At 54.5% G+C, this 23,180-nt stretch overlaps 2 protein-coding genes across 6 annotated transcripts in view; one reads left to right on the top strand and one right to left on the bottom strand.

Annotated features, from left to right (window-relative positions):
• SKAP1 (src kinase associated phosphoprotein 1) overlaps positions 1-17,151 on the top strand; it is an 80,397-nt gene extending 63,246 nt beyond the window's left edge. Inside the window, exons 8-14 of the mRNA XM_058820552.1 lie at positions 98-222; positions 757-820; positions 1,187-1,360; positions 3,163-3,219; positions 3,843-3,955; positions 15,621-15,734; positions 16,998-17,151. Coding sequence (XP_058676535.1) covers positions 98-222; positions 757-820; positions 1,187-1,360; positions 3,163-3,219; positions 3,843-3,955; positions 15,621-15,719 — 632 coding nt within the window. The 3' untranslated portion in view covers positions 15,720-15,734; positions 16,998-17,151. The remainder of the gene's footprint in view (positions 1-97; positions 223-756; positions 821-1,186; positions 1,361-3,162; positions 3,220-3,842; positions 3,956-15,620; positions 15,735-16,997) is intronic.
• Positions 17,152-17,992: 841 nt separating this feature from the next.
• Positions 17,993-22,853, bottom strand: SNX11 (sorting nexin 11). 5 transcript variants are annotated; one of them, XM_058820599.1, is made up of 8 exons: positions 22,802-22,853; positions 22,079-22,140; positions 21,802-21,850; positions 21,389-21,475; positions 20,649-20,749; positions 20,061-20,159; positions 19,298-19,498; positions 17,993-18,688 (listed from the first exon to the last, which is right to left on the bottom strand). In XM_058820599.1, exons 3-8 carry the CDS (start codon positions 21,820-21,822, stop codon positions 18,412-18,414), a joined length of 786 nt encoding a protein of 261 aa, XP_058676582.1. In that variant the 5' UTR covers positions 21,823-21,850; positions 22,079-22,140; positions 22,802-22,853; the 3' UTR covers positions 17,993-18,411. The 5 variants fall into 5 exon arrangements, with proteins under 5 accessions (XP_058676582.1, XP_058676584.1, XP_058676581.1 ...); XM_058820601.1 differs by lacking the exon at positions 22,802-22,853 and having other exon boundaries at positions 19,298-19,443; positions 21,389-21,850; positions 22,079-22,213; XM_058820598.1 differs by lacking the exon at positions 22,802-22,853 and having other exon boundaries at positions 19,277-19,443; positions 21,389-21,850; positions 22,079-22,213.
• Between the last annotated feature and the right edge of the window lie 327 nt (positions 22,854-23,180).

The following is a 23,180-nucleotide window of genomic DNA, read 5'->3' on the forward strand; positions in this document are numbered from 1 at the left end:
CCTCAGTTTCCCTCCATGGATAAACCCCCCTGAGCTGCATCCAGGGGTGGAAAAAAAGCCGGAAAATCCCAATTTTTGCCCAATTCCCTTTTCTCAGGCAAGCAGCCCAAAGGCTCCTTTCCCATCGAGCGCTACCAGGCCCACCTGGATCCCCAGCTCCGGAAAGATTCCCGGAAAAAATGCTGCTTCCAGCTGTTCTGTCCTGGAAAACGCTCCTACGAGGTGGGGAATGGTGGGAAAATGGGAATTCTGTGGGGGAAAACGGGAATTCTGGGAGGGAAAACGGGAATTCTGGGGGGAAATGGGAATTTCAGGGGAAAAAATGGAAATTTTCTGGGGGAAAATGGGAGTTTGGGGGGAGGCAGATGGGAATTTTGATGGAAAAATGGGAGTTTGGGGGTTGAAACAGGAATAGCGGGGGAGAAATGGGAATGGGTTTCCATGGATTTCCATGGATTAGACCTGACAGCTTTCCTGGGATAGCCTGGCTAGGGCTTCCATGGATTTCTGTGGGTTTTCATGGATTTCCATTGATTTCCATGAGTTTTCATGGAATTACATCGATTTCTATGGATTAGGTTTTCCAGCTTTCCTGGGATATTCTGGCTGTGCTCCGCTCCCACTTGGAGCCAGGAGATAAATCCCAGGAATGGCTTTTCCCGGTGGCCTGGGGCTGGGAATGGCGGGTCCCTGTCCCCTCATCCCAGATCCCAGATCCCAGATCCCAGATCCCGGGATAACGGATTCTCCCGGCAGTTCGCAGCTCCGAGCCCGGCCGAGGCCCAGGACTGGGTGGAGCAGATCCGGTTCCTCCTCAGGGGTGAGTCTGGAGCCGTTCCCGGTTTTTTGGGTTTTGGGATCTTTGGGAAGCGTTTTCCCACCTGGATCGGGGCTTTCCGTCCACCCACGCCCGGATTTGTGGGGGTTGCTCCAGCTGGAGGCAGAGAAAATTCCAGAAACTCTCTGGAACCCTCTGGAATTTCTCAGAACTTCTGGAACCCCCCAGGTGCATCCCTTCAGGACTCATCCCTGAATTTGGGGTTATTTCCTGGGTTTTTCCATCTTTCCTTGGTTTTTCCTTTGGTTTTTTGCCCGTTCTCAGGTGCAGGATTTGGATCCTGATCCCACCCCTCTGGAATCCAGAGAATTCCCACTTTTCCATCCCTTTTCCCCTCTTTCCTGGCAGACCTGAGCTCCCTGACCATTCCCTGCGACGAGGAGGAGGAGGAGGAGGAGGAGGAGGAGGAAGAGCTCTCCAAGGACCGGGACAGCTCCGATTCCATGAACAATTCCCAAAATTCCACCCTGAATCCCGAGGAGCAGGAGCTGGAAGGTGAAGACATCTACGAGGTCATGCCAGGTGAGATCCCAAATTCCCAACTTTTCCTTGGAAAAATGTGAGGAAACCTCAGCCCCTCATGCACCGGTGCCATTCCAATATCTCCGCTTTTAACCCACCCAAAATTCCAAGGTTTTATCCCATTTCTTTATTATGAACTTTTGATGGACCTCCCAAATCCAAAACTTGTTTTTCTGGGAATTTTGGATCTGGGGATTCTGCTGGAGCAGCCCTCAGAGTTTTCATGGATTTTCATGAGGTTTCATAGATTCCCATGATTTTCCATTAATTTCCATGGGTTTTCATGGTTTTTCCATGGATTTCCATGGATTTCCATAGGTTTTCACAGATTTACATATATTTTCCATATGTTTTCATTAATTTCCATGGTTTTCCATGGATTAGGTTTTCCAGCTTTCCTGAGGTAGCCTGGCAAGGATTTCCATGGATTTCCATGGACTTCCATGGGTTTTCATGGTTTTCCATGGACATCCATGAATTTCCATGGATTGGCCTTCCCAGCTCCCCTGGGATAACCCAACTCTTCATCTTGGGAACTTTTGGGATCTTCCTCCATCCCAAACCCCCCAAAACCCCTGGAAAATCCCCAATCCCATCCTCCCTCCACCTCCTTCTCCCTCCTTTACCTCCTGACCAAAAACCACGGAAAAAAAACCCGGGAGACGGGAATAAAAAAACCGGGAAAAGCCACGGAGAGATAATTTCCTCGGCGTTAATGAAGTTTTACAAAAACAGACGCGGCCGAGGCCAAATAAAATTTCACAGGTGATAAATTTTTCCAATTTCCCGGGAAGGATTCGATGGGAATGTTAAATCAGGAGTGAAGGTGTCCGTTCGGAAGCGCCGAGCGCTGCCGGGGAATTTTATCGACTGGAAAATTGAATCAAATTGCTCCATTAAAAACTCGGCTCCGCAGAGATTCCAAAGCTTCCCGGGATGCGCCGGCGGCTCCGGACCCCCGGGATGAGGATCCCAAAAGTGGGGTGGGAGGGAGAAGCGGAATTTTCCAAAGTTTTTCAGCTTTTCCCTTTGATTCCGTCCTGGAGAATCCAAGTGTTGGGTGGAGTTGGGAAGGCAGAGCTTCACTTCCAGGCCTGATTCCAGTAAAAACCTTGGATCCATTGGATTTGATTCCAGGAAAACATTTTGATCCATCCAATTTTATTCCAGGAAAACCCTTGGATCCATCGGATTTGATTCCAGGAAAACCCTTGGATCCATTGGATTTGATTCCAGGAAAACCCCTGGATGGTGGGGAGGGTCTTCTCCATCTCCATGGATGCCATTGCTGAATTTCCCAGCTCCAAATCCTCCAGGAATGTGCCTGGGAACGGGACAAGGAGCAGGCAGGGATGTCAGTGGGAAGGGAAATGGGTTTTCCATGGATGAGGATGGAAATTTGGGAAGCTCCGCCCAGCTCCACTCCCTTCCCATTTTTCCGGGCCTTCCCGGCCCCTCTGGAATCCGCCTTTTCCCCGGGATCATTCCTTCCTTTCCATCCTTTCCTCCCTAATTCCTCCTTCCTCCCTCTCATTCCCAGCCTGGAATTTCCCCTCTGGAATTTCCTCTTCCTCTCTTCCTGCAGGAATTCTCCGATTCTTTTATTCCCGGTGCCCACAACAATTCCGGTTTCCCATGAAAATCTTCCCCGATACTTCCTCTCCTCACCATCAATCCGGGAATTTTTTATTCCCAGGATTCTCTCGGAGCCCTGGGCCTGCCGCAGCTGCGGCATTCCCAGATTTTCCCAGATTTTTCCCTCTGTTTTTCCCGGATTTTCCCACTGTTTTTTCCCTCCGCAGATGAGGAGCTGCCTCCGCCATTCCCGGAGGATGAGGAGGATTTCGGGAGCGAGGAGGGTAAGGTCCCCATCCAAAGGATTCCCAGGATATGGATGGGGGGAATATTTTGGGATTTTGGCCACTTTGGAGCACCCTGGGCAGTGGAAAATCTGGAGAACAGGAAAATTCCTGGGATTTGACTCCTGCCACTGGTGGAATTCCACTTGGGAAGACTCTTCCCGATGGGATGAGGAGACATCTCCCAAAATTCCTGGGATAAAGGAGGTGTTTGGGATTTTTTAAGTGGGATTTTTATCCCTAAAAAGCCAGGGAGGGATCCGGCAGGAATTTTGGGATCCAAATCCTCAGGATCCCCCCGGATATCCCTGGGATGCCTCCAATGCCCTCCAGTCCCTCTGGGGAGCAGGAGAGGAGCTGGGATGAGAATTCCTGGGAAAGGAATCCCTGGAAAACTGGGACCAAACTCTTTGGGGAGCACCAATCCCTTGGCCAGTGAGCCCGTGATGGAATTCCATGGAATTCCCGGCATTTCCTAACCTCAAAATTCAACATTCCAAATGGATTTGGGGCCTTTCCCATCCCGGAGAAGCTCCAGGAGAACTTTCAGCTCTGGAATCACCTCCATGATCCTGTGCCTATAAATCCCTCACCAACCTGACACTTTTTTCCCTTTTGCCCAGAAAATTCCGACTGCGATTATTCCAATTACTACCAGGGATTGTGGGATTGCCACGGGGACAATCCCGACGAGCTCTCCTTCCAACGGGGCGACCTCATCCACATCCTCAGCAAGGTAGGAGCCGGAATTTTTGGGGAATTTTGGGGAATTTGGTTCATTTCCCATATTATTTCCCATTTCCAATGGGGTGACTTTATCCGCATCCTCAGGGAGAGAGGAGCAGGAATCTTTTTGGATCCAAGCTCATTTTCAAGGCCAAAAGGTGCCAAAATCACCCAAAATTAAGATTTAAAAGTAAATTAATGACGTCAGGAGAGGGAGTTATTAGTTTCACTGGGTTTTACTGGGTTTTATTGCGTTTTATTGGTTTTTACTGGTTTTTACTGGGATTGGGGGCTATTTGGGCCTTGCTTTGGGGTTGGAGGAGCAGCTTCCCCTCCTGATCCTGCACCCAGCTCTGGAAACCTGCAAATTCCCCATTTTTGGGGATTCCCAATTTGGGAATTTGGGGAATTGCCCGTGCTGGGATCTTCCCAGGCCGTGTTCATCCAGGGGTGAGGAGGAGGAGGAGGAGGAGGAGGAGGAGGAGGAGGAGGAGGAGGAGGGAAAAGGTTGGGAATGTTCACTCAGCTGCGCCTTAATTTCCTTTTCAATCTTGTCCCAATTAATTTCACGGAATTAATCTCGCGGCGCCCGCTGGCTCCGACCACAGAATAGCGGCTCCTATAAAATCCCATCTGGCGCCTTCCCGCCCTGGCATTCCCGGGAAATCTGGGCCCCGGGAGCGGAATGGGGTCAGGGAATGGTGGAATTGCCGAGGCTGGATCTGGGCGTGATCCCCAATGTGGGAACTGACCCTGTCCCGGTGTTCCTTGGGCAATTCCAGGGAAATCGGGCCCTGTTTGACGCCAGGAATCCCGGGATTGCTGATCCCAAGGGATCCTGGATGTGGGAGGTGCAGGGTGACAACCCCAGAGGTGCCAACGGATCTTTCCAAAAATCCCTATCAGGAGAACACTGGGAATTCACTTGGGAAAAGGGAAGAGTCATTCCCATCCCCAGTTCCCATCCCTGATTCCCGTCTCTGGAAGAGCCCAAGGCCAGGCTGGGCTGGGATAGCAGGAGGGATCCCAGACCATGGCAGGGCTGGGAATGGGATGGGGTTTGAGCTCCTTCCCACTCACCTCATCCCGGAATTCCATAATCCCAACAAAACCCTGTTCCCATGTCTCCATTCCCGGCCCTGCTCCCTTTTTCCTGTCCCAGCGGTTCCTCCTCCGGGATAATTGTGGGAATGTGGGATCCGTTCATTCCCTCCATCCCTGCCCTAAAACCGGGATCCGTTCATTCCCTCCATCCCCGCCCGGTAGAACCGGGATCCGTTCATTCCCTCCATCCCTGCCCGGTAAAAGCGGGAATCCGTTCATTCCCTCCATCCCCGCCCGGTAGAACCGGGATCCGTTCATTCCCTCCATCCCCGCCCGGTAAAAGCGGGAATCCGTTCATTCCCTCCATCCCTGCCCGGTAGAACCGGGATCCGTTCATTCCCTCCATCCCTGCCCCAAAACGGGGATCCGTTCATTCCCTCCATCCCCGCCCGGTAGAACCGGGAGCATTCCCGCTCCCCGCGGCAGCCGAAGGCGCGGGGTGACATCTAGTGGCATTTTCCGTGGATTTGGGGACGGGGCCAGCTCTGAGCTCCCTCCCCGCTCCGTCCCCGGAGGCGGCGCGGGATGAGCTCGGCCCGGGCTCAGCTGCTCCCGGTGCCCGCAATGGTCCCGCTGGGAACGGCAGCAGCGCCGGGATGGCGGCAGCTGGGAGGCAGCGGTCACCACTCGGTCACCACTCGGTCACCACTCGGTCACCCTCCGGTCACCCACCGGTCACCTCCTGGTCACCTCTCAATCACCCCTTGGTCACTCCTGGTCACCCCGGTCACCTCTGGACACCCCCTGGTTATCCCTGGTCACCCCCGATCATCCCCTGGTCACCCTTGGTCACCCCCTGGTAACCCCTGGGTCACCCCTCAATCACCTCTCTGTCACCCCCTTGGTCACCCCCTTGGTCACTCCTTGGTCACCCCCTGGTTGTCCCCTTGTCACCCCTAAGTCACTCTATGGTCACCCCTTGGTCATCCCTGGTCACTTCCAGACACGCCCTGGTCACCCCCCAGTGATCCCCTGGTCACCCTTGGTCATCCCTGGTCACGCCCGGTCACATCTGGTCACTTCCAGTCACCCCTGGTCACCCCTGATGACCCCCTGGTCACTTTTGGTCACCTCTGGTCACTCCCGGTCACTCCTGGGGCAGGGACAGGGACAAGGACAGGGATGGGTTTGGGGACAGGGACAGGGACGAGGCTGATCCCAAACTGTGCCCAGCCCTCAGGGCCTCACCTGCGCATCCCCAAATCTGCATCCCGAATTTTTCTCATCCTCAGGAATGAACCCTGCGCATCCCTGATCCCAAATCCCAAATTTTCCTCACTCAGGGCCTCACCTGCACATCCCCAAATCTGCATCCCGAATTTTCCTCATCCTCAGGAATGAACCCTGCGCATCCCTGATCCCAAATCCCGAATTTTCCTCATCCTCAGGAATGAACCCTGAGCATCCCTGATCCCAAATCCCGAATTTTCCTCATCCTCAGGAATGAACCCTGAGCATCCCTGATCCCAAATCCCGAATTTTCCTCATCCTCACCAATGAACCCTGCGCATCCCTGATCCCAAATCCCGAATTTTCCTCATCCTCAGGAATGAACCCTGTGCATCCCTGATCCCAAATCCCGAATTTTCCTCACTCAGGGCCTCACCTGCACATCCCCAAATCTGCATCCCGAATTTTCCTCATCCTCAGGAATGAACCCTGCGCATCCCTGATCCCAAATCCCGAATTTTCCTCACTCAGGGCCTCACCTGCGCATTTCCGATCCTGAATCCCAAATTTCCCCCCGTCCATCCTCACCTGCCCATCCCTGATCTCCATCCCAAATTTCCCCCATCCGCAGGGAATCACCTGCACGTTCCCAGTGCTCCATCCCAAATTCTGGTTCTTCATCCCAAATCCCAGATGCTCCAACCCAAATTTCGGTGCTCCAACCCAAATTTTGGTGCTCCATCCCAAATTCTGGTTCTTTATCCCAAATCCCAGACGTTCCATCCCAAATTTCAGTGCTCCATCCCAAATTTTGGTGCTCCATCCCAAATTCTGGTTCTGTATCCCAAATCCCAGATGCTCCAACCCAAATTTTGGTGCTCCATCCCAAATTCTGGTTCTTCATCCCAAATCCCAGACGTTCCATCCCAAATTTCCCCCCTCCTCAGGGATTCACCCGCCCATTCCCGGGATAAACCCCCCAGGAGAAGCCGGAGTTCCGTCCCCGTTCCCAGGAATTCCGGGATAAACTCGGGTCCGTTCCTCATCCCGTAAATCCCGGGAATGCCGAGGCCGCCGGGGCTGGAATTCCCAGGAATTCCGGGATGTTCCCACATTTCCTTGGGAATTCATCGCTGGGAATCCCAAAGGGTCCTGGAAAACCGGGAGGGATTTGGGATCAGCGCCTCGGGAATTTCCTGGGATGAGCCTCGGGTGGGAAAATGAACTCGTTTAATAAATGTCATAAATTTCATTAATGAATGGAATGAAAGATCTAATTAATAAATAGGGTCATTAATAAATTCTATATTAATTCTTAATTATTAAATAAGGAGGTGGGTTAATGATAAATTAATAAAAATCAGGGAAAGAAATTACTTATAAATTAATAAATAATCAGGTAAATTAATGTCAATCAATTAATAAATAATCAGGTAAACTAACGTTAATTAATTGATAAAAATGGAAATAAATTTATTATAAATTAATAAATTAACAAGGAAAAAACCAGGTAAATTAATGTTAATTAATTAATAAACAGCTATTCAAATCCAATATAAATCAATACATAAAGAGGTAAACAAACAGATAAATAAATGTTAATTAATTCATTATCAATCACTAAATAAACAGGTAAATAAACAGGTACACGAAGCCATTAATTAATTATTAATTCATTATAAATTAGTAAATAAACATGTAAACAAAGAGGTCAATAAATGTTAATTCATTATAAATTACTAAACAGACAGGTAAACAGAGAGGTAAATTCATGTTCATCAATCATAAAAAATAATTCAAGAATAATTAATAATAATAAATAAAATTTAAAAGTAAGAAAATTGCTATTAAAATAATGACAAATAATATTTTAATTTAATAAATCGTACTATTAATAAATAAACAGGCAAATAAAACAAATTCATGGATGCCCGCATTAAAACCGGGATTTTTCTCTGGGATTTGTTCCGGGGCTCAGCAGAAATTCGGGGTTCGGGAGTGGGGGCGGCTCCGGGGGCTCTTCCCAGCCTGGAAATTCCCGGATTTTCCTGGATCCTGGGAATTCCATTCACTCCTGGATGTGCTCCACAGAACGGGGGATTTTCCATTGCTTTTCTATTTTTAATTTAATATTTTTTATCTAATGTTTTGTATTTTGTACTTTATAATTTCTAGCTTATATTTTAAAATTTAAATTTTAGTTTTTCTTTTTCATTTTTTTGTATTTACATTTTACGTTTTATATTTTGCATTTGATATTTTAATTTTTATATTTTATTTTTAAATTTCATATTTTAAATTTGACATTTTAATTTTTATATTTTATCTTTTACATATTTTAAATATATTTTATTTTTTACATTTTATGTTTTATAGCTTATACTTTATTTTTAAATTTTTTAATCTTATTTTTATATGCTATACTTTGCTCCTTTTTTACATTTTATATTTTCTTTGTTATATTTTTAATTTTACGTTTTATACTTTATATTTATAATTTAAAAAATTTTATAATTTTTATATTATATTGTAATTTTTACACTTTCTATTTTCTATTTTCCACTCACTGTTCTATCTCCATTCCATCCATCCGCACCCACCCCTGCCGGCAGATTCGGGAATTTTTTCCATGGAAAACCGCGGGAATAACAGAGAAACTGCGGGGATAAAAAACCAATCCCAAAACGTCCCAGAAATCCCAAAACATCCCAGAAATCCCCGAAATCCCGGAACTCCCGGAGCTGACCCCAAATCCCGGCGGGAATTCCGCGCATTCCGGGCAGTCCCGGGCTCCGCTCCCTCCCTCTGGAATCCGTGGAATTCCCGGAATTCCCGAAAAAATCCCGAGTTTAAAACGATCCCCCCCCCCAAAAAAAAACCAAAAAAACCCAAAACAAAACAAAAAAGGAGCGGCGGGAAATCCGGGGTGGGGGGAGCCTGGATTTGGGGGGAAAACGGGAATTTCCCGGTTCCAAATCCCGCTGATCCCACTGGGGTTGACCCCCAGGGTCCCTCCGCTTTTCCCCCACATCCCCAAATTCCCAACCCTGAAGGAAAAATCCCCGAAATTCCCAACCCTGAAGGAAAAATCCCCAAAATCCCCAACCCTGAAGGAAAATCCCCGAAATTCCCCACCCTGAAGGAAAAATCCCCAAAATTCCCAATTCCAGGGGATTCGGGATCACCAAATAACCGGGATCAGGAATCCTGCTGGAAAAGGAAGCGGTTGGGATGGGATTGGGATTGGGATTGGGATTGGGAACGGGATTGGGTTGAAAATCTAGAAAAAAAGGGGCGGTTCAGCCAATTCCCTATAAATTTGTGACGTGTCCGTGTCCCCTTCCCCAATCCCCCTCCAGGGTTGTCCCCAAATCCCCTTTCCCTGCCCCAAATCCGGGGAATTTCAGGGAACAATCGGTGACTTTTGGAGCGGGAAGCGACGCCGGGGTTTTGTCTGGAAAGCGATTTTTGATGGGATTTTAATGGGATTTTAATGGGATTTTTGGATCGGATTTTTAAACGGGAATTTAATAGGACTTTTAAAGTGGGATTTTAAATCTGATTTTTTAAATGGGATTTTGGATCTGATTTTTGATCCAGTTTTATTTCGGATCCATCCCGGAACCGGCACTTGCCGCTCCCAAATCCGCACCCCGCTCCCTTTTTGGGGGATTTGGGATTCGGGGTTCGGGATGGATGCGGAATTATCCCAAACCCTCCCTCAGCTCCGACCTCCTCCGGCCGCGACTCTAAAGCCGAAAATCATCGGCCTCAGAGCAAATTTCGGAACCGGAGGAGCGTGCTATAAACCAAATAAAAATCACTCCCTTTCGCTTTTTTATTTCATTTCATTTCATTTTTTTCCCCTTCCTCCCCCCCCCCCCCCCCGTTGGGATAGGCGGGAAAGGTTCATTTTTTTTTTTTCCCTCCCTCCCTCACAACTCTGCCATTAACTCGAGCCGGGAAGTTTTTCCCCGTGAAAAACGGCCAATTTTGGTGTTGTTCTCCCCGCTCGGCAGCGGCGTTATTAAAATGCTAATTTAAGAGCGGAGGAAAAAAAAAAAAAAAAAAAAAAAAAACAAAACAAAAAAAAAAACAGGAAAAAAAAGAAAAAAAAAAAAAAAAAAAAAAAAGCCGGAGCTAAATATCTGGCGGTGCCGCAGCCTAATTGCAGCCCATAATGAGCTCTGGAAATGCGAGTGCCCCCGACACACGGAGAGCATCAACAGCCGCCGACACCTCATTAGCGGCCGCCTTCATTAATTCTGCCGGCCCCGCGCTGACCCCGCCGGGGGCCGGGGGGCGCAGGTGGAGCCGCCCGAGCGGCCCCGGGGACCGGCGGCGGGGCCGCTCCGGTTGCCGCGGCAACGCGGGGGATGCGGCAGAGCCCGAGCGCTCCTCGGGGCGCCCGCGCCGCGCTGCGGAGCGCGGGGCTCAGAGCGGCGCGGCGGGGAGGAGCGGGCGCCGGTTGTGGGGTGTTTGACACCGATTCTGGGGTGTTTCACCCCGATTCCTGCATCCCTGAACCTCCAAACAAATCCCCCAGTTCAGCGCCGGTGGTGCCGGAGAGGTGCGAGCGCCGGTTATGGGGTGCTTCACCCCGATTCTGGGGTGTTTCACCCCGATTCCTGCATCCCTGAACCTCCAAACAAATCCCCCAGTTCAGCGCCGGTGCTGCCGGGGAGGTGCGAGCGCCGGTTATGGGGTGCTTCATACCATTCTGGGGTGTTTCACCCCGATTCCTGCATCCCTGAACCTCCAAATCCCCCAGTTCAGCGCCGGTGGTGCCGGAGAGGTGCAAGCGCCGGTTATGGGGTGTTTGACCCCGATTATGGGGTGTTTCAACCCGATTCGGGAGAGATTCACCCCGATTCTGGGGTGTTTCACCCCGATTCCTGCATCCCTGAACCTCCAAACAAATCCCCCAGTTCAGCGCCGGTGGTGCCGGAGAGGTGCGAGCGCCGGTTATGGGGTGCTTCATACCATTCTGGGGTGTTTCACCCCGATTTCGGCACATTTCACCCCGATTCGGGAGTGTTTCACATCGATTCTGGAGTGTTTCACCCCAATTCCGGCACATTTCACCCCGTTTCCTGCACGTTGCACCCCAATTCTGGAGTGCTCCACCCCAGTTCTGGCACGTTTTCCCCTCAATTCTGGCACGTTTTCCCCGCAAATCCTGCATCCCTGAAACTCCCAATCCCCAAATTCACCACCACCACTCCTGGAGAGGTGAAAGCTCCGATTCTGGAGTGTTTCCCCCCAATTCTGGCATATTTCTCCCCAGTTCCTGCATCCCTGAAACTCCAAATCCCTGAGTTCATCCCTCAGGTAGTCCTGGAGATGTGAACCCCCCAATTCCCACGCATTTCCCCCCAATCCCTGCATCCCTGAAACTCCAAATCCCATGGATCCCACACATCCCCCTGCTCTCTGCTCATCCCTGCACCCCCAAACCCTCCCTGCAACCCCGGCTCCTCCTGAACCCCAAAAATTCCTGAATCCTGAGCAGCCCCCCAATTCCTGCACCCCCAAATCCTCTCTGCACCCCCGGCTCCTCCTGAACCCCAAAAATTCCTGAATCCTGAGCAGCCCCCCAATTCCTGCACCACTGACCCCCAAATCTGACATTCCTGCACCCCCCAGATGGTCCTGGACCCAAAACAAATTCCTGAATTCTGGGTATTCCCCACAATCCCGATATCTCTGAACCCCCAAACATTCCCTGCACCCCCAGCTCCTCCTGAACCCCAAAAATTCCTGTATCCTGAGCACTCCCCGATTCCTGCACCCCTGAACCTCCAAATCCAACATTTCTGCAGCCCCCAGATCCTCCTGAACCCCAAAATTCCCGAATCCCGAGCACCCCCCAGTCCCTGCACCCCCAAATCCTCTCTGCACCCCAGATCCTCCTGAACCCCAAAATTCCCGAATCCCGAGCACCCCACAGTCCCTGCACCCCCGAACCCCCAAACCCAACATCCCTGCACCCCAAAATGAGTGCAGCCCACTCCCTGCAGATTTTTATTTCCATTTTTTCCGCACTCCCTCCCTCCCTCCCTCCCTCCCCCTGCAATCCCGAGCGCTCAGGCCCCCAAATCCCCGGGAATCCCGGCCGAGCCGCGGCCCTGCCCTCCCGCTGCCCTCGCCGTGCCCCCCGTTCCGCCGTGCACTCCAGATGAACCGGCGCGGCGGCGGCAATGGCCCTTGAAGCGCGCCGGGGAGGTGATTTAGGAGAATATTAAAGGCGATGCGGAGCTGCGGCGGCGCCTCTCTCGGGGCGAGCGGCAGGAGCGCGCGGCACAGATGGGCCCGGCAGATGAAACATTTCCGTCACATCGTCCCCCAGCCGCGCTCGCCGCCGCCTCGGGCTCTGCGCCGCGCTCAGCCGCGCAATAAAGAGCAGCGCCGCGCTTCCCGGGCCTGGGACGGGGATCCGGGATGGAGCCTGGGCCTGGTGTCACCTCAGTGTCACCTCAGTGTCGCCTCAGTGTCACCCTGGGGTCCCTCGGGCAGGGCGGGGTGGCGGCAGGGCTGTGGTTTCGTGTTTTTATGGGGAATGGTTAATTGGATAAATCCTGGATCTTTGGGACGTGTGGGTTCTGATGCATTGGGACAGGACACGTGAATCCTGGTGGGATGGGACATGGAGACCTCGTTGGGATGGGACAGATCCTGGTGGGATGGGACACGTGGATACTGGTGGGATTGGACGTGGAAACCCCAATGGGATGGGATGGATCCTGTTGGGATTGGATGCAAAGACCCCAGTGAGATGGGACATGGAGACCCCATTGGGATGGGACACCTGGGGTGGGACTCTCTGCTCAGGCCGAGGCAGAGCTGGGCTCTGGTCAGATGAAACATCTCGGCAGATGAAACCTGTCCGTCACATCGTCCCCCAGCCGCGCTCGCCGCCGCCTCGGGCTCCACCGCGCAATAAAGAGCAGCGCCGCGCTTCCCGGGCCTGGGACGGGGATCCGGGATGGAGCCTGGGCCTGGTGTCACCTCAGTGTCACCTCAATGTCGCCTCAGTGTCACCCTGGGGTCCCTCGGGCAGGGCGGGGTGGCGGCAGGGCTGTGGTTTCGTGTTTTTATGGGGAATCGTTAATTGGATAAATCCTGGGGCTGTGGTTTGGTGTTTTTATGGGGAATCGTTAATTGGATAAATCCTGGATCTTTGGGACGTGCGGGTTCTGATGGGCTGGGATGGGACATGTGGATCCTGGTGGGATTGGATGTGGAGACCCCAATGAGATGGGACAGATCGTGATGGGATTGGACATGGTGACCCTGTTGGGATGGGATGGATCCTGTTGGGATGGGACACACGGATCCTGTTGGGATTGGATGCAGAGGCCCCATTGGGATGGGACATCTGAACCCTGTTGGGATGGGACATGGAGACCCCATTGGGATGGGACACCTGGACCCTTTTGGGATCAGACAGATCCTGGTGGAATTGGATATGGAGACACCGTTGGGATGGGATGGATCCTGTTGGGATGGGACACGTGGACCCTGTTGGGATTGGATGCAGAGATCCCATTGGGATGGGACAGATCCCAGTGGGATGTGATACGTGGATCCTGGTGGGATGGGACACCTGAACCCCATTGGGATTGGACGTGGAGACCCCATTGGGATGGGACATCTGGACCCTTTCGGGATCAGACAGATCCTGGTGGGATTGGACACGGAGACACCGTTGGGATGGGATGGATCCTGGTGGTATGGGACAGGTGGATCCTGTTGGGATGGGACACGGAGACCCCGTTGGGATGGGGCGGATCCTGTTGGGATTGGGCAGATCTTGGTGGGATGGGATTCCCAGTTTGGGGATTCCTGGGATGGGTAGGACAGACTCGGGCTGACGTCAAATCCCATTCCCAGCCATTCCAAATCCCATTCCCAGGAATTCCAGTGACCCCAAATCCATTCCCAGCCTTGAAGGACTCCCAGATTCCCAATTTCCCCGTTCCTGCTGATTCCCGGGAACAGAGAAGATGCTGCTCCACTTCCCAGTTGTTCCCAGTGCTCCCAGTGCCCCCCACACCACTCCCAGGATCCCTTTTCCCACCCATCCCCTCCTTTCCAATCCTTCCCATAAAACCCCCCAAAATTCCCATAAAACCCCCCAAAATTCCCATAAAACCCCCCAAAATTCCCTCCCCGCCCAACGCAGCAGAGCCCTCATTAAGCCCTAATTAACCAAACCCCAACAAAACCCCATCCTCCTCTTCCTCCTCCTCCTCCTCCTCGCGCTCCCCCAATCCCAGGAATTCCAGCGGGCCGGAGCAGGGTTCAGGCGGCTCCTCCGTGCCAGGGCTCGGCGTTAATGATTTAATAAAAATTAGCATAATTAACGAACATCTGCACGAGGCGGCGCGGGGCAATTTGGCAGCGCCAGCCGAGGCGCGAGCGCCGCTGCCGCGAGTTTTTAATGCGCTTTTAATTCTTCCAGCGCCGCGCGGGGGGAACGCTGCAGCTGGGCTGGGGAGGGTCTGGGGGCTGTGCCGACCCCGAAATCCCCGGATTTGGGGAAATTCAGGCTGGATTTGGGGAAATTCGGGCTGGGTTTAGGGCCAGGTTTAGCCCCAGATTCGGCAGAGAAGGAATTGGGTTGTTTTAAAATTGGGGTTTCGGAACGGCGCAGCCTGTGGGGTTTTAGGGATAAATTCAGATTTTAGGGATCAATTTGGGGGTTTTTTCCATCCCCTCGGATGCTGGAAAATCCTGGGATTTAGGGAAATTTGGGATTTAGGGGAATTTAGGATTTAGGCCCAGGTTTAGCCCCAGATTCAGAGAAGGAATTGGATGGTTTTAAAATTGGGGCTGGGATTGTAGAACGGCCCAGCCTGCGGGGGTTTGGGGATAAATTTGGATTTTAGGGGAATATTTGGGGTTTAGGGATCAATTTGGGGTTTTTTCCATCCCTTCAGATGCTGGAAAATCCCAGGATTTAGGCCCAAGTTTATCCTAAGATTTATCCCGAGATTCAGTAGAGAAGGAATTGGTTTAAAATTGGTTTAAAATTGGTTAAAAATTGGGATTGCTTTGAAATTGGGATTTTGGAGCGGCCAAGATGCAGCACAGCCTGCGAGGTTTTAGGGATAAATTCAGATTTTAGGGATGAATTTGGATTTTAGGATTAAATTTGGGTTTTTTACCCCCTCTGGCACAAACCCCAAACCGTGACCCAGGGGATTTGGGGTAGTTTTGTGGGATTTGAGGTATTTCTGTGGGATTTGGGGGTTTTGGTGGGATTTGGGGTACTTTCTGCGGGATTTTGGGTATTTTTGCAGGATTTTGATCATTTTTTGGTAGGATTTGGGGTATTTTCTGTGGGATTTGGGGTCAGATCCCCCAGGAAGGGCCTGAGCCCGGTCCCGGTGCCACAGGAGTACCCCGGGTACGGGTGGTGGGTCGGGGAGCTCGGCCGGGACATCGGGATCGTCCCAAAGGAATTCCTGGCGCCCGCCTTCGACCTGGAGCCGTGACCGGGACAGGGGCAGGTGAGGGGCGCGGGGTCGGCTCTGGGGTGAGGGCTCAGGTGTGAGATTTTGGGGTCTGGGGTCAGGTGTGGGGTCTGGGGTCAGGTGTGGGGTTTGGGGTCAGGTTTGGGGTGGGAAATTTGGAGTTTGGGGTGTGGGGTTTGGGTTTGGGGTGTGGGGTTGGGGGTTCAGGATTGGGGGTTTGGGGTCATGTTTGGGATTTGGGGTCAGATTTGAGGTTTGGGGTGTGAGGTTTGGGGTGTGAGGTTTGGGGTGTGAGGTTTGGGTTTGGGATTTGGGGTCATGTTTGGGGGATGGGGTTTGGAGTTTGGGGTGTGGGGTTTGGGTTTGGGCTTTGGGGTCAGGTTTGGAGTTTGGGGCCAGGTTTGGGGTGCGGGGTTTGGAGTTTGGGGTGCGCGGTTTGGAATTTGGGGTCATGTTTTGGGTTTGGGATTTGGGATTTGGGGTGTGGGGTCGGGGGTTCCGGATTTGGGGTTTGGGGTCAAGTTTGGGGTGTGTGGTTTGGGGCTGGGGGCTTGGGGTCAGGTTTTGGGTTTGGGATTTGGGATCAGGTTTGGGATTTGGGGTCAGGTTTGGGGTGCGGGGTTTCAGTTTGGGGTCATGTTTTGGATTTGGGATTTGGGTTGTAGGGTCGTGTTTGGGATTTGGGGTTTGGGGTTTGGGGTCAGGTTTGGGATTTGGGGTTTGAGATTTGGGGGGTGGGGTTTGGGTTTGGAATTTGGGGTCATGTTTGGGGGCTGGGGTTTGGGGTTTGAGATATGGGGTTTGGGGTCAGGTTTGGGGTGTGGGATTTGGAGTTTGGGGTGTGAGGTTGGGATTTGGCGTCAGGTTTGGGGTTTGGGGTTTAAGATATGGGGTTTAGGGTCAGGTTTGGGGTTTGAGGTTTGGGGTGTGAGGTTTGGGGTGTGAGGTTTGGTATTTGGTGTCATGTTTGGGGGCCGGGGTTTGGAGTTTGGGGTGTGGGGTTTGGGTTTGGGGTCATGTTTGGGGTTTGAGATTTGGGATGTGAGGTTGGGGGTTTGGAATCTGGGGTCATGTTTGGGCGCTGGGGTTTGGGGTTTGAGATATGGGGTTTGGGGTTGCGGTCAGGTTTGGGGATTTTGGGTCAGGTTTTGGGTTTCTGATCAGGTTTGGGGGTCTGGGATGTGGCATTTGGGATGCCTGATGTGGGTTTGGAGTTTGGGGGTTGGGATTTGGGGCCCCAGATCCCTCCCCAGGTGTCCGTGGTGTCCTTGTGTCCATGCCCCATTTTCCCTGGAGCAGGTGGGACCGGGAACGGCAGCGTGGGGACAACGCCACCCACGGCATTCCCTGGATCACACAAATCCCACAAATCCCATGGGATTCCCACAGCAGAGCCACACACGGAGGACCCAGCGCTGGCACCGAGCGGATTTATCCCAAAAATCCCTCCTGGAGCCATTTCACGGGGAAACTGAGGTACGCATCCTGCTTTTCCCAAAAAACCCAAATCCCCTGGAGATCTCCCGCTCTTGTTGTCCTGCTTTCCCTGGGTCAGTCCCAAATGCCCCGGAGATCCCAAATCCAGGTGTTCCCCTATCCCCAAATCCTGGTGTTTTCCCTCAATAAATCCCTTTTTCCTCTCCAAATTTGGCTGCTCCAGGAATGGCTAGGAATTCTCTGGAATGGTTGGGAATGATCTGGAATGATCAGGAATGGTCGGGAATGGCCCCTTTGCTGTCAGGGTGAACCCAGTGCATCCTCCTCCTGTTTTTTCCCGTTTTTTTCTGTTTTTTCCTGGTTTTCCCGCTCTCTCTCCCCTCCCGCACTGATGGTGGCTGGGCCCTGCCGGCCCCAACCCCTCCGGAATTCCCAAATTTGGCTCCGATTCCTCTGGAATTCGGCTCCGATCCCTCTGGAGCGGATCCTTGGATTGGGATCAGATCCTTGGATTGGGATCAGATCCCCGGATTCAGAACGGATCCACAGCACCTGGGTGGATCCCTGGATTCCGGTCCGATCCGATCCTGGCCACATCCGCGCCATGGCAGCGCCACGCTCATGAATATTAATGAATGTTGTGAATATTAATGAGGTGACCAACCAATCACAGCCATTCCCGCTGCCCCCAAGGGATTCCAAACATTCCTGGGCCTTCCCTGGCGCCAAAACCTCCCCAAAATTCGCCCCTGGCGTGAGGAATTTCCAAATTGCCAAATCCCGAAATTCCCGGCACTTCTCCACCCCCGAGCCCGGCAGAACCCAGAAAATCTCCTCCACTTCCGTTTTGAGTTTTATTCATTTATTTTTATTTTTATTTTATTTTTATTTCCTGCCCACACCAAGTGCTGAGGGAGGGGAAGACACCAAAGCCACCCGAGCTGCTCCCGCTTCCCCAAAAATCCCTGGAGCAGCCCCAGAGGGAAGGGGACACAAATTCCAGCCCCAAATTCCGTTCCTCCCTTTTCCCGGCGGGAAGCTGGGCTCAGATTGTCCCAGTTTGGGAATTCCAGAGGCATTTGCACCGAGTCCGGGGATTCCAGAGGGATCTGAGCAGGAGCAGAGTGAGGAAAGCCCTGCTGGGAATATCAGGAATGTGCTGGGGAAGAGCTCGGCCGTGGCTGGGGCCGCATTCCCAGTGCTCCCAGTGCTCCCAGTGGTGCTGATCCCTCTCCCAGCGAGGGCTGCGGGGCCTGGGGGTGTCCTGAGGGGTCACTCAGTGTCCACATGGGAATTTCGGGAATCCCAGGCTCTCCTTAGAGGTCACTCCATGTCCAGCTGGACGCTCTGGGCTGTCCAGAGGGGTCACTCGGTGCTCTGGGCTGTCCAGAGGGGTCACTCCATGTCCAGCTGGACGCTCTGGGCTGTCCAGAGGGGTCACTGTGTGTCCGGCCGGACGCTCGGGGCTCTCCGGCCGCGTCTCGTCCATGCCCAGGTCACCCCAGTAGGGGAAGCTCTCCAGGCAGCCCCGGGCGCTGCCCAGGCTGGCACAGCTGGGAAACAGAGCAGGAAAAGGGAATCACCCAGGGAATGACCCAGGGAATGACCCAGGGAATTCCTGGGCACAGCCCCGGAGCAGGAAAAGGGAATGACCCAGGGAATATCAGGATTTTTTGGGCACAGCTTCACCCCAGCTGGAAAAGGGGGATATTCCCATCCCAGGGACACTCCAGCTCTCCTGCCTGGGCTCCTGTGCCCTGGGATCCACAGGGAGGAGCCGGGGCTGTCCCGGGCTGCTCTCCCTGTCCCGCGTCCTTTTCCCACCACAGTCCCAGCCCGGAGCAGGTCCGTCCCCATACCTGGCTGTCCCTGCCCTCACCTGCCCGCCCGCGCTGTCCCTGCCCTCACCTGGCTGGTGCCACCCTGTCCCTCTCCATACCTGCCCTGTCCCTCTCCATACCTGCCCTGTCCCTCCCCTCACCTGCCCGGTCCCTGCCCTCACCTGCCCTGTCCCTGCCCTCACCTGCCCGCCCGCGCTGTCCCTGCCCTCACCTGGCTGGTGCCACCCTGTCCCTGCCCTCACCTGCCCGGTCCCTGCCCTCACCTGGCCGGGCCCAGCCCCGCGCTGTCCCTGCCCTCACCTGCCCGGTCCCTGCCCTCACCTGGCCAGGCCCAGCCCCGCGCCGTCGCTGTCCCCGCGCTGTCCCCAGGCGGGCCCGGCCATGGCGTAGTGCAGGATGGCCTCGGTGACCGAGTGGGGGCCCCGGCCCTGCACGCAGGCCTCGATGGCGGGCACGGGCAGCTGGCTCTGCAGGAACAGGTGCAGGCGGCTGTCGGACAGCAGCACCGCGCTCTGCACCACCCTGGGGACAGCGACAGCACAGGGACAGGTCACCTCTGCTGGCACCAGCTGGCACCCCGCAGGGACAGGGTCACCTCTGCTGGCACCTCCCAGCCTGGGCACGCAGGGACAGGTCACCTCTGCTGGCACCTTGTCACCTCCCAGCCTGGGCACACAGACAGGAAGGACAGCAGGGACACCAGGGGGACAGGAGTGGCACAGGAGGGACAGCAGGGACACCAGGGGGACAGAAATGGGACAGGAGGGACAGCAGGACATCAGGGGGACAGGAGTGGCACAGGAGGGACAGCAGGGACACCAGAGGGACAGAAATGGGACAGCAGGGACACCAGAGGGACAGCAGGGACACCAGGGACGGTCAGCGGGGCCACCCAGCCCTCCCTGCTGCCACCTCCTGGCCACCCCGGGGCACTGCACCCTCCCCAAATCCCCAGCCCCAAATCCCATCCCCTAAACCCCAAATATCCCAAATAACCCCAAATCCCAAATATCCCAACCCCCAAACCATCCCAAAATCCAAACCCCAAACCCCAAACAACCCCAAATATCCCAACCATGCCCACCTCTCCAGGAAGTGCTGCAGCCCCTGCCGGCGCCTCTCGATGAACTCATCCGTGCTGCCCACGAAAAACGCGGATTTCCCCGGCAGCTCCGGCACCGGCCTGGAAAAGTCGGGGTGAAACTTTGGGATGGGCCCTGTGGGGACCCCAGAGCCCCCCCGGTTCAGGGTGGGACCCCAGAGCCCCCCATTTCAGGTGGGACCCCAGACCCCCATTTCAGGGTGGGACCCCAGACCCCCATTTCAGGTGGGACCCCAGAGCCCCCCAGTTCAGGGTGAGACCCCAGAGCCCCCCATTTCAGGTGGGACCCCAGAGCCCCCCAGTTCAGGTGGGACCCCAGAGCCCCCCAGTTCAGGGTGAGACCCCAGAGCCCCCCATTTCAGGTGGGACCCCAGAGCCCCCCATTTCAGGGTGGGACCCCAGAGCCCCATTTCAGGTGGGACCCCAGAGCCCCCCAGTTCAGGGTGAGACCCCAGAGCCCCCCATTTCAGGTGGGACCCCAGAGCCCCCCAGTTCAGGTGGGACCCCAGAGCCCCATTTCAGGTGGGACCCCAGAGCCCCCCAGTTCAGGTGGGACCCCAGAGCCCTTACACCAGGCCGGCGTTGCGCTGGAGCTGCCGCCGCAGCCACACGAACTCCCGGTAGCGGCGCCGCACGCACGAGGTCTTGGCGGTGAAGGCCCTGCTGTTGGTCTGGGAGCAATGGGACGGGAGAGATCCCTCAGGGATCATCGGAGGGACCCTCAGGGATCATGGGAGGGATCCTCGGGGATCTTGGGAGGGATCCTCGGGAGGGATTCTTGGGAATTATCCCTGGGAGGGATCCCTGGGGGATCACTGGGAATGGTCCCTGAGGATCCCTGGGAGAGAGAGATCCCATTGAGAGATCCCATTGAGAGATCCCTGGGAATGATCCCCAAGAGGGATCCCCAGGAATGACCCTGGGAGGAATCCCTGGGAGAGATTCCCAGGAGGGATCCCTGGGAATCGAGGGCTGAGGGATCCAGGATGGGGATGATGCCTGGGATTGATCCCTGGGAATTATCCCTGGGACCAAGGGGCTGGATCTCAGCCACCGAGGGTTCCAGGATGGGAATTATCCATGGGAATTATCTGGGGGTCGAGGGGCTGGATCTGGCCTGGACAGAGGAGCCAGGAAGGGAACCATCCGTGGGATCAAGGGCCAGGATCTCAGTCCCTGCGGGATCCCCTCGATGCCGGATCCGGGAGCCAACCCAGGACAGGATCCCGAGCATTCCCACCCCCTCCATTCCCCCTGAGGACATTCCCACCCCAGAGCCCGTCCCAGGGCTCTCCCCGTTCCCAGCTCACGTGCAGGAAGATCTTGTAATCCACGTAGGAGTTCCAGGAGCCCTCGTTCTGCACGCGCGGATCCTGCACCCGCACCGTGGTCAGCTCCTGCGGGAAACCGGGAGCGGGATCAGGGACCCGACGGAGCCCTGCTTCCCTGGGATGGGATTGGGAACAGGGATCCGCCTGTTCCCGCTCTCCTGGGATGGGACTGGGGGCTCTGGGATCAGGGATCCGCCCCATCCCTGCTTTTCCAGCTTCCCGGGAATGGCACAGACAGCTCCAGACGTTCCCGTTCCCATCCCCAGTTTTCCCAGGCATTCCCATTCCCGCCGGCCCCAGGACTCAGCCCCGTGCTCTCCCAGGAATTATCCGACGGAGACGGAATTCCCAAGAATTCCGGGATTTGGGAATAACCCAGGGCTGCTCCTCACTTCCTCTCGGTTCTCCAACATCCTAGAGCCAGAGCCCAGCGGGAAACATCTGGGAAAGGAAAAAAACAAAAATAAATAAAAGGGGTTTAGAGAAATCCTTTCTGTGGGTTTTTCCACGGATCCTGCATCCCCCAGAATTCCGGGATACTGCAGGTTTTTGGGAAGAATGGAAATCCCTGGAATTTGGGGAAAGCCTCAGTTTAAGGTGCTCTGGGATTCCCAGTTTGGGGTTATTTCCCTCAGATTCGGGATTTTCCAAGGATCTGCTGCCTCTCACCTGCCCGGGATTGGGGTTCAAGGAGAGAATTCCAGGGAAATTCCTCATTTCCAGGGAAATGCCTGCCAGGGAAAGTGCCCATTGTTATCGCGGGCTCCTTATCTCCCATCCTGATCCGCCCCTGAAAACCTTTCCCAACCCTCTGGAGCAGCAGGAATCCTCATTCCCATCCGGAGCCAGAAAAACGGGAATGAACCCCAGTTATTCCCGATTTTCCCCGCAATGGGTGAATTCCTGAGGATCTTCATAAACCCCACTTATTCCCCATTTTCCTTGCACACACTAGAACATTGGACATTAGGTTTTCGGGATTTTTTTTTTTTTTTCAGGATCTTTTGCCTCGCGGGGAAGGAGAGGATTCCTCATCCCGCCCCACTGCCCCTTCTCGGGGATGTCCCAAAACCGGGAAAAGCCGGAAAAACGGGAATGAATCCCGGTTATTCCCTTCCCACGCTTGTAAAACACCGCGGGGGGAATTCCCGAGGCTGTTTCGCCTTTCCAGGGAAGGAGAAGATTCCCCGGGACGGGGACCGGAGCCGGGCCCGGCCCCAGCCGAGCCCCGGGCCGGGAGAGGCCGCGGAACGGGGGCGAGGCCCGGCCCAGCGCCGCCGCCGCCGCCTCCCGGGGGTTTGGGGACACCGGAACCGCCCAGAGGGGACACCGGGAGGCCCCAGGGGACACCGGGACCCCCAAATCCGCGCCCTCCCCTCAGGGCCCCCTCACCTCGCACAGCCCGCGGCACCTTTAAGCGGCGGAGGCCAGCGCGCGGTTTTATAGCGCGGGCGGTGCCGGAACTTCCGGTGCGGGGCATGCTGGGAGTTGTAGTCAGGACGGGCCTGTGGTGGCGGGTGCCGCCCCCGTCCTGGCACGAGGAAGGGCTGGAGCAGCTGAGGGATGTGGGAACGTTTATCCTGGAGAAAAGAGGCAACGGGAGGGACCTTCTGGATCTCCACGAGTCCCTGACGGACGCGGCAACCGTGGGGTCAGGCTCTGCTTCCAGAGGATGGGGACAGGAGGAGAGGGAATGGCCTCAGGCTGGGCATCAGCAGGAATTTCTCCGTGGAAATGGGGAAACAACACTGGCACAGCTGCCCAGGGCGGC

This window comes from Ammospiza caudacuta, chromosome 27, assembly GCF_027887145.1.
Source record: "Ammospiza caudacuta isolate bAmmCau1 chromosome 27, bAmmCau1.pri, whole genome shotgun sequence".
Classification (NCBI taxonomy): domain Eukaryota; kingdom Metazoa; phylum Chordata; class Aves; order Passeriformes; family Passerellidae; genus Ammospiza; species Ammospiza caudacuta.

Excerpts from the sequence above, each read along its gene's own strand:
- SNX11 (XM_058820597.1), bottom strand. The coding sequence starts at position 21,694 with ATGGGAATGCCTGGGAAAACTGGGGATGGGAACGGGAACGTCTGGAGC. Across the intron at positions 20,750-21,388 it reads ATTACAAGATCTTCCTGCAC|ACCAACAGCAGGGCCTTCAC; the intron begins GTGAGCTGGGAA and ends CATTGCTCCCAG. Across the intron at positions 20,160-20,648 it reads CAGCGCAACGCCGGCCTGGT|GCCGGTGCCGGAGCTGCCGG; the intron begins GTAAGGGCTCTG and ends CGACTTTTCCAG.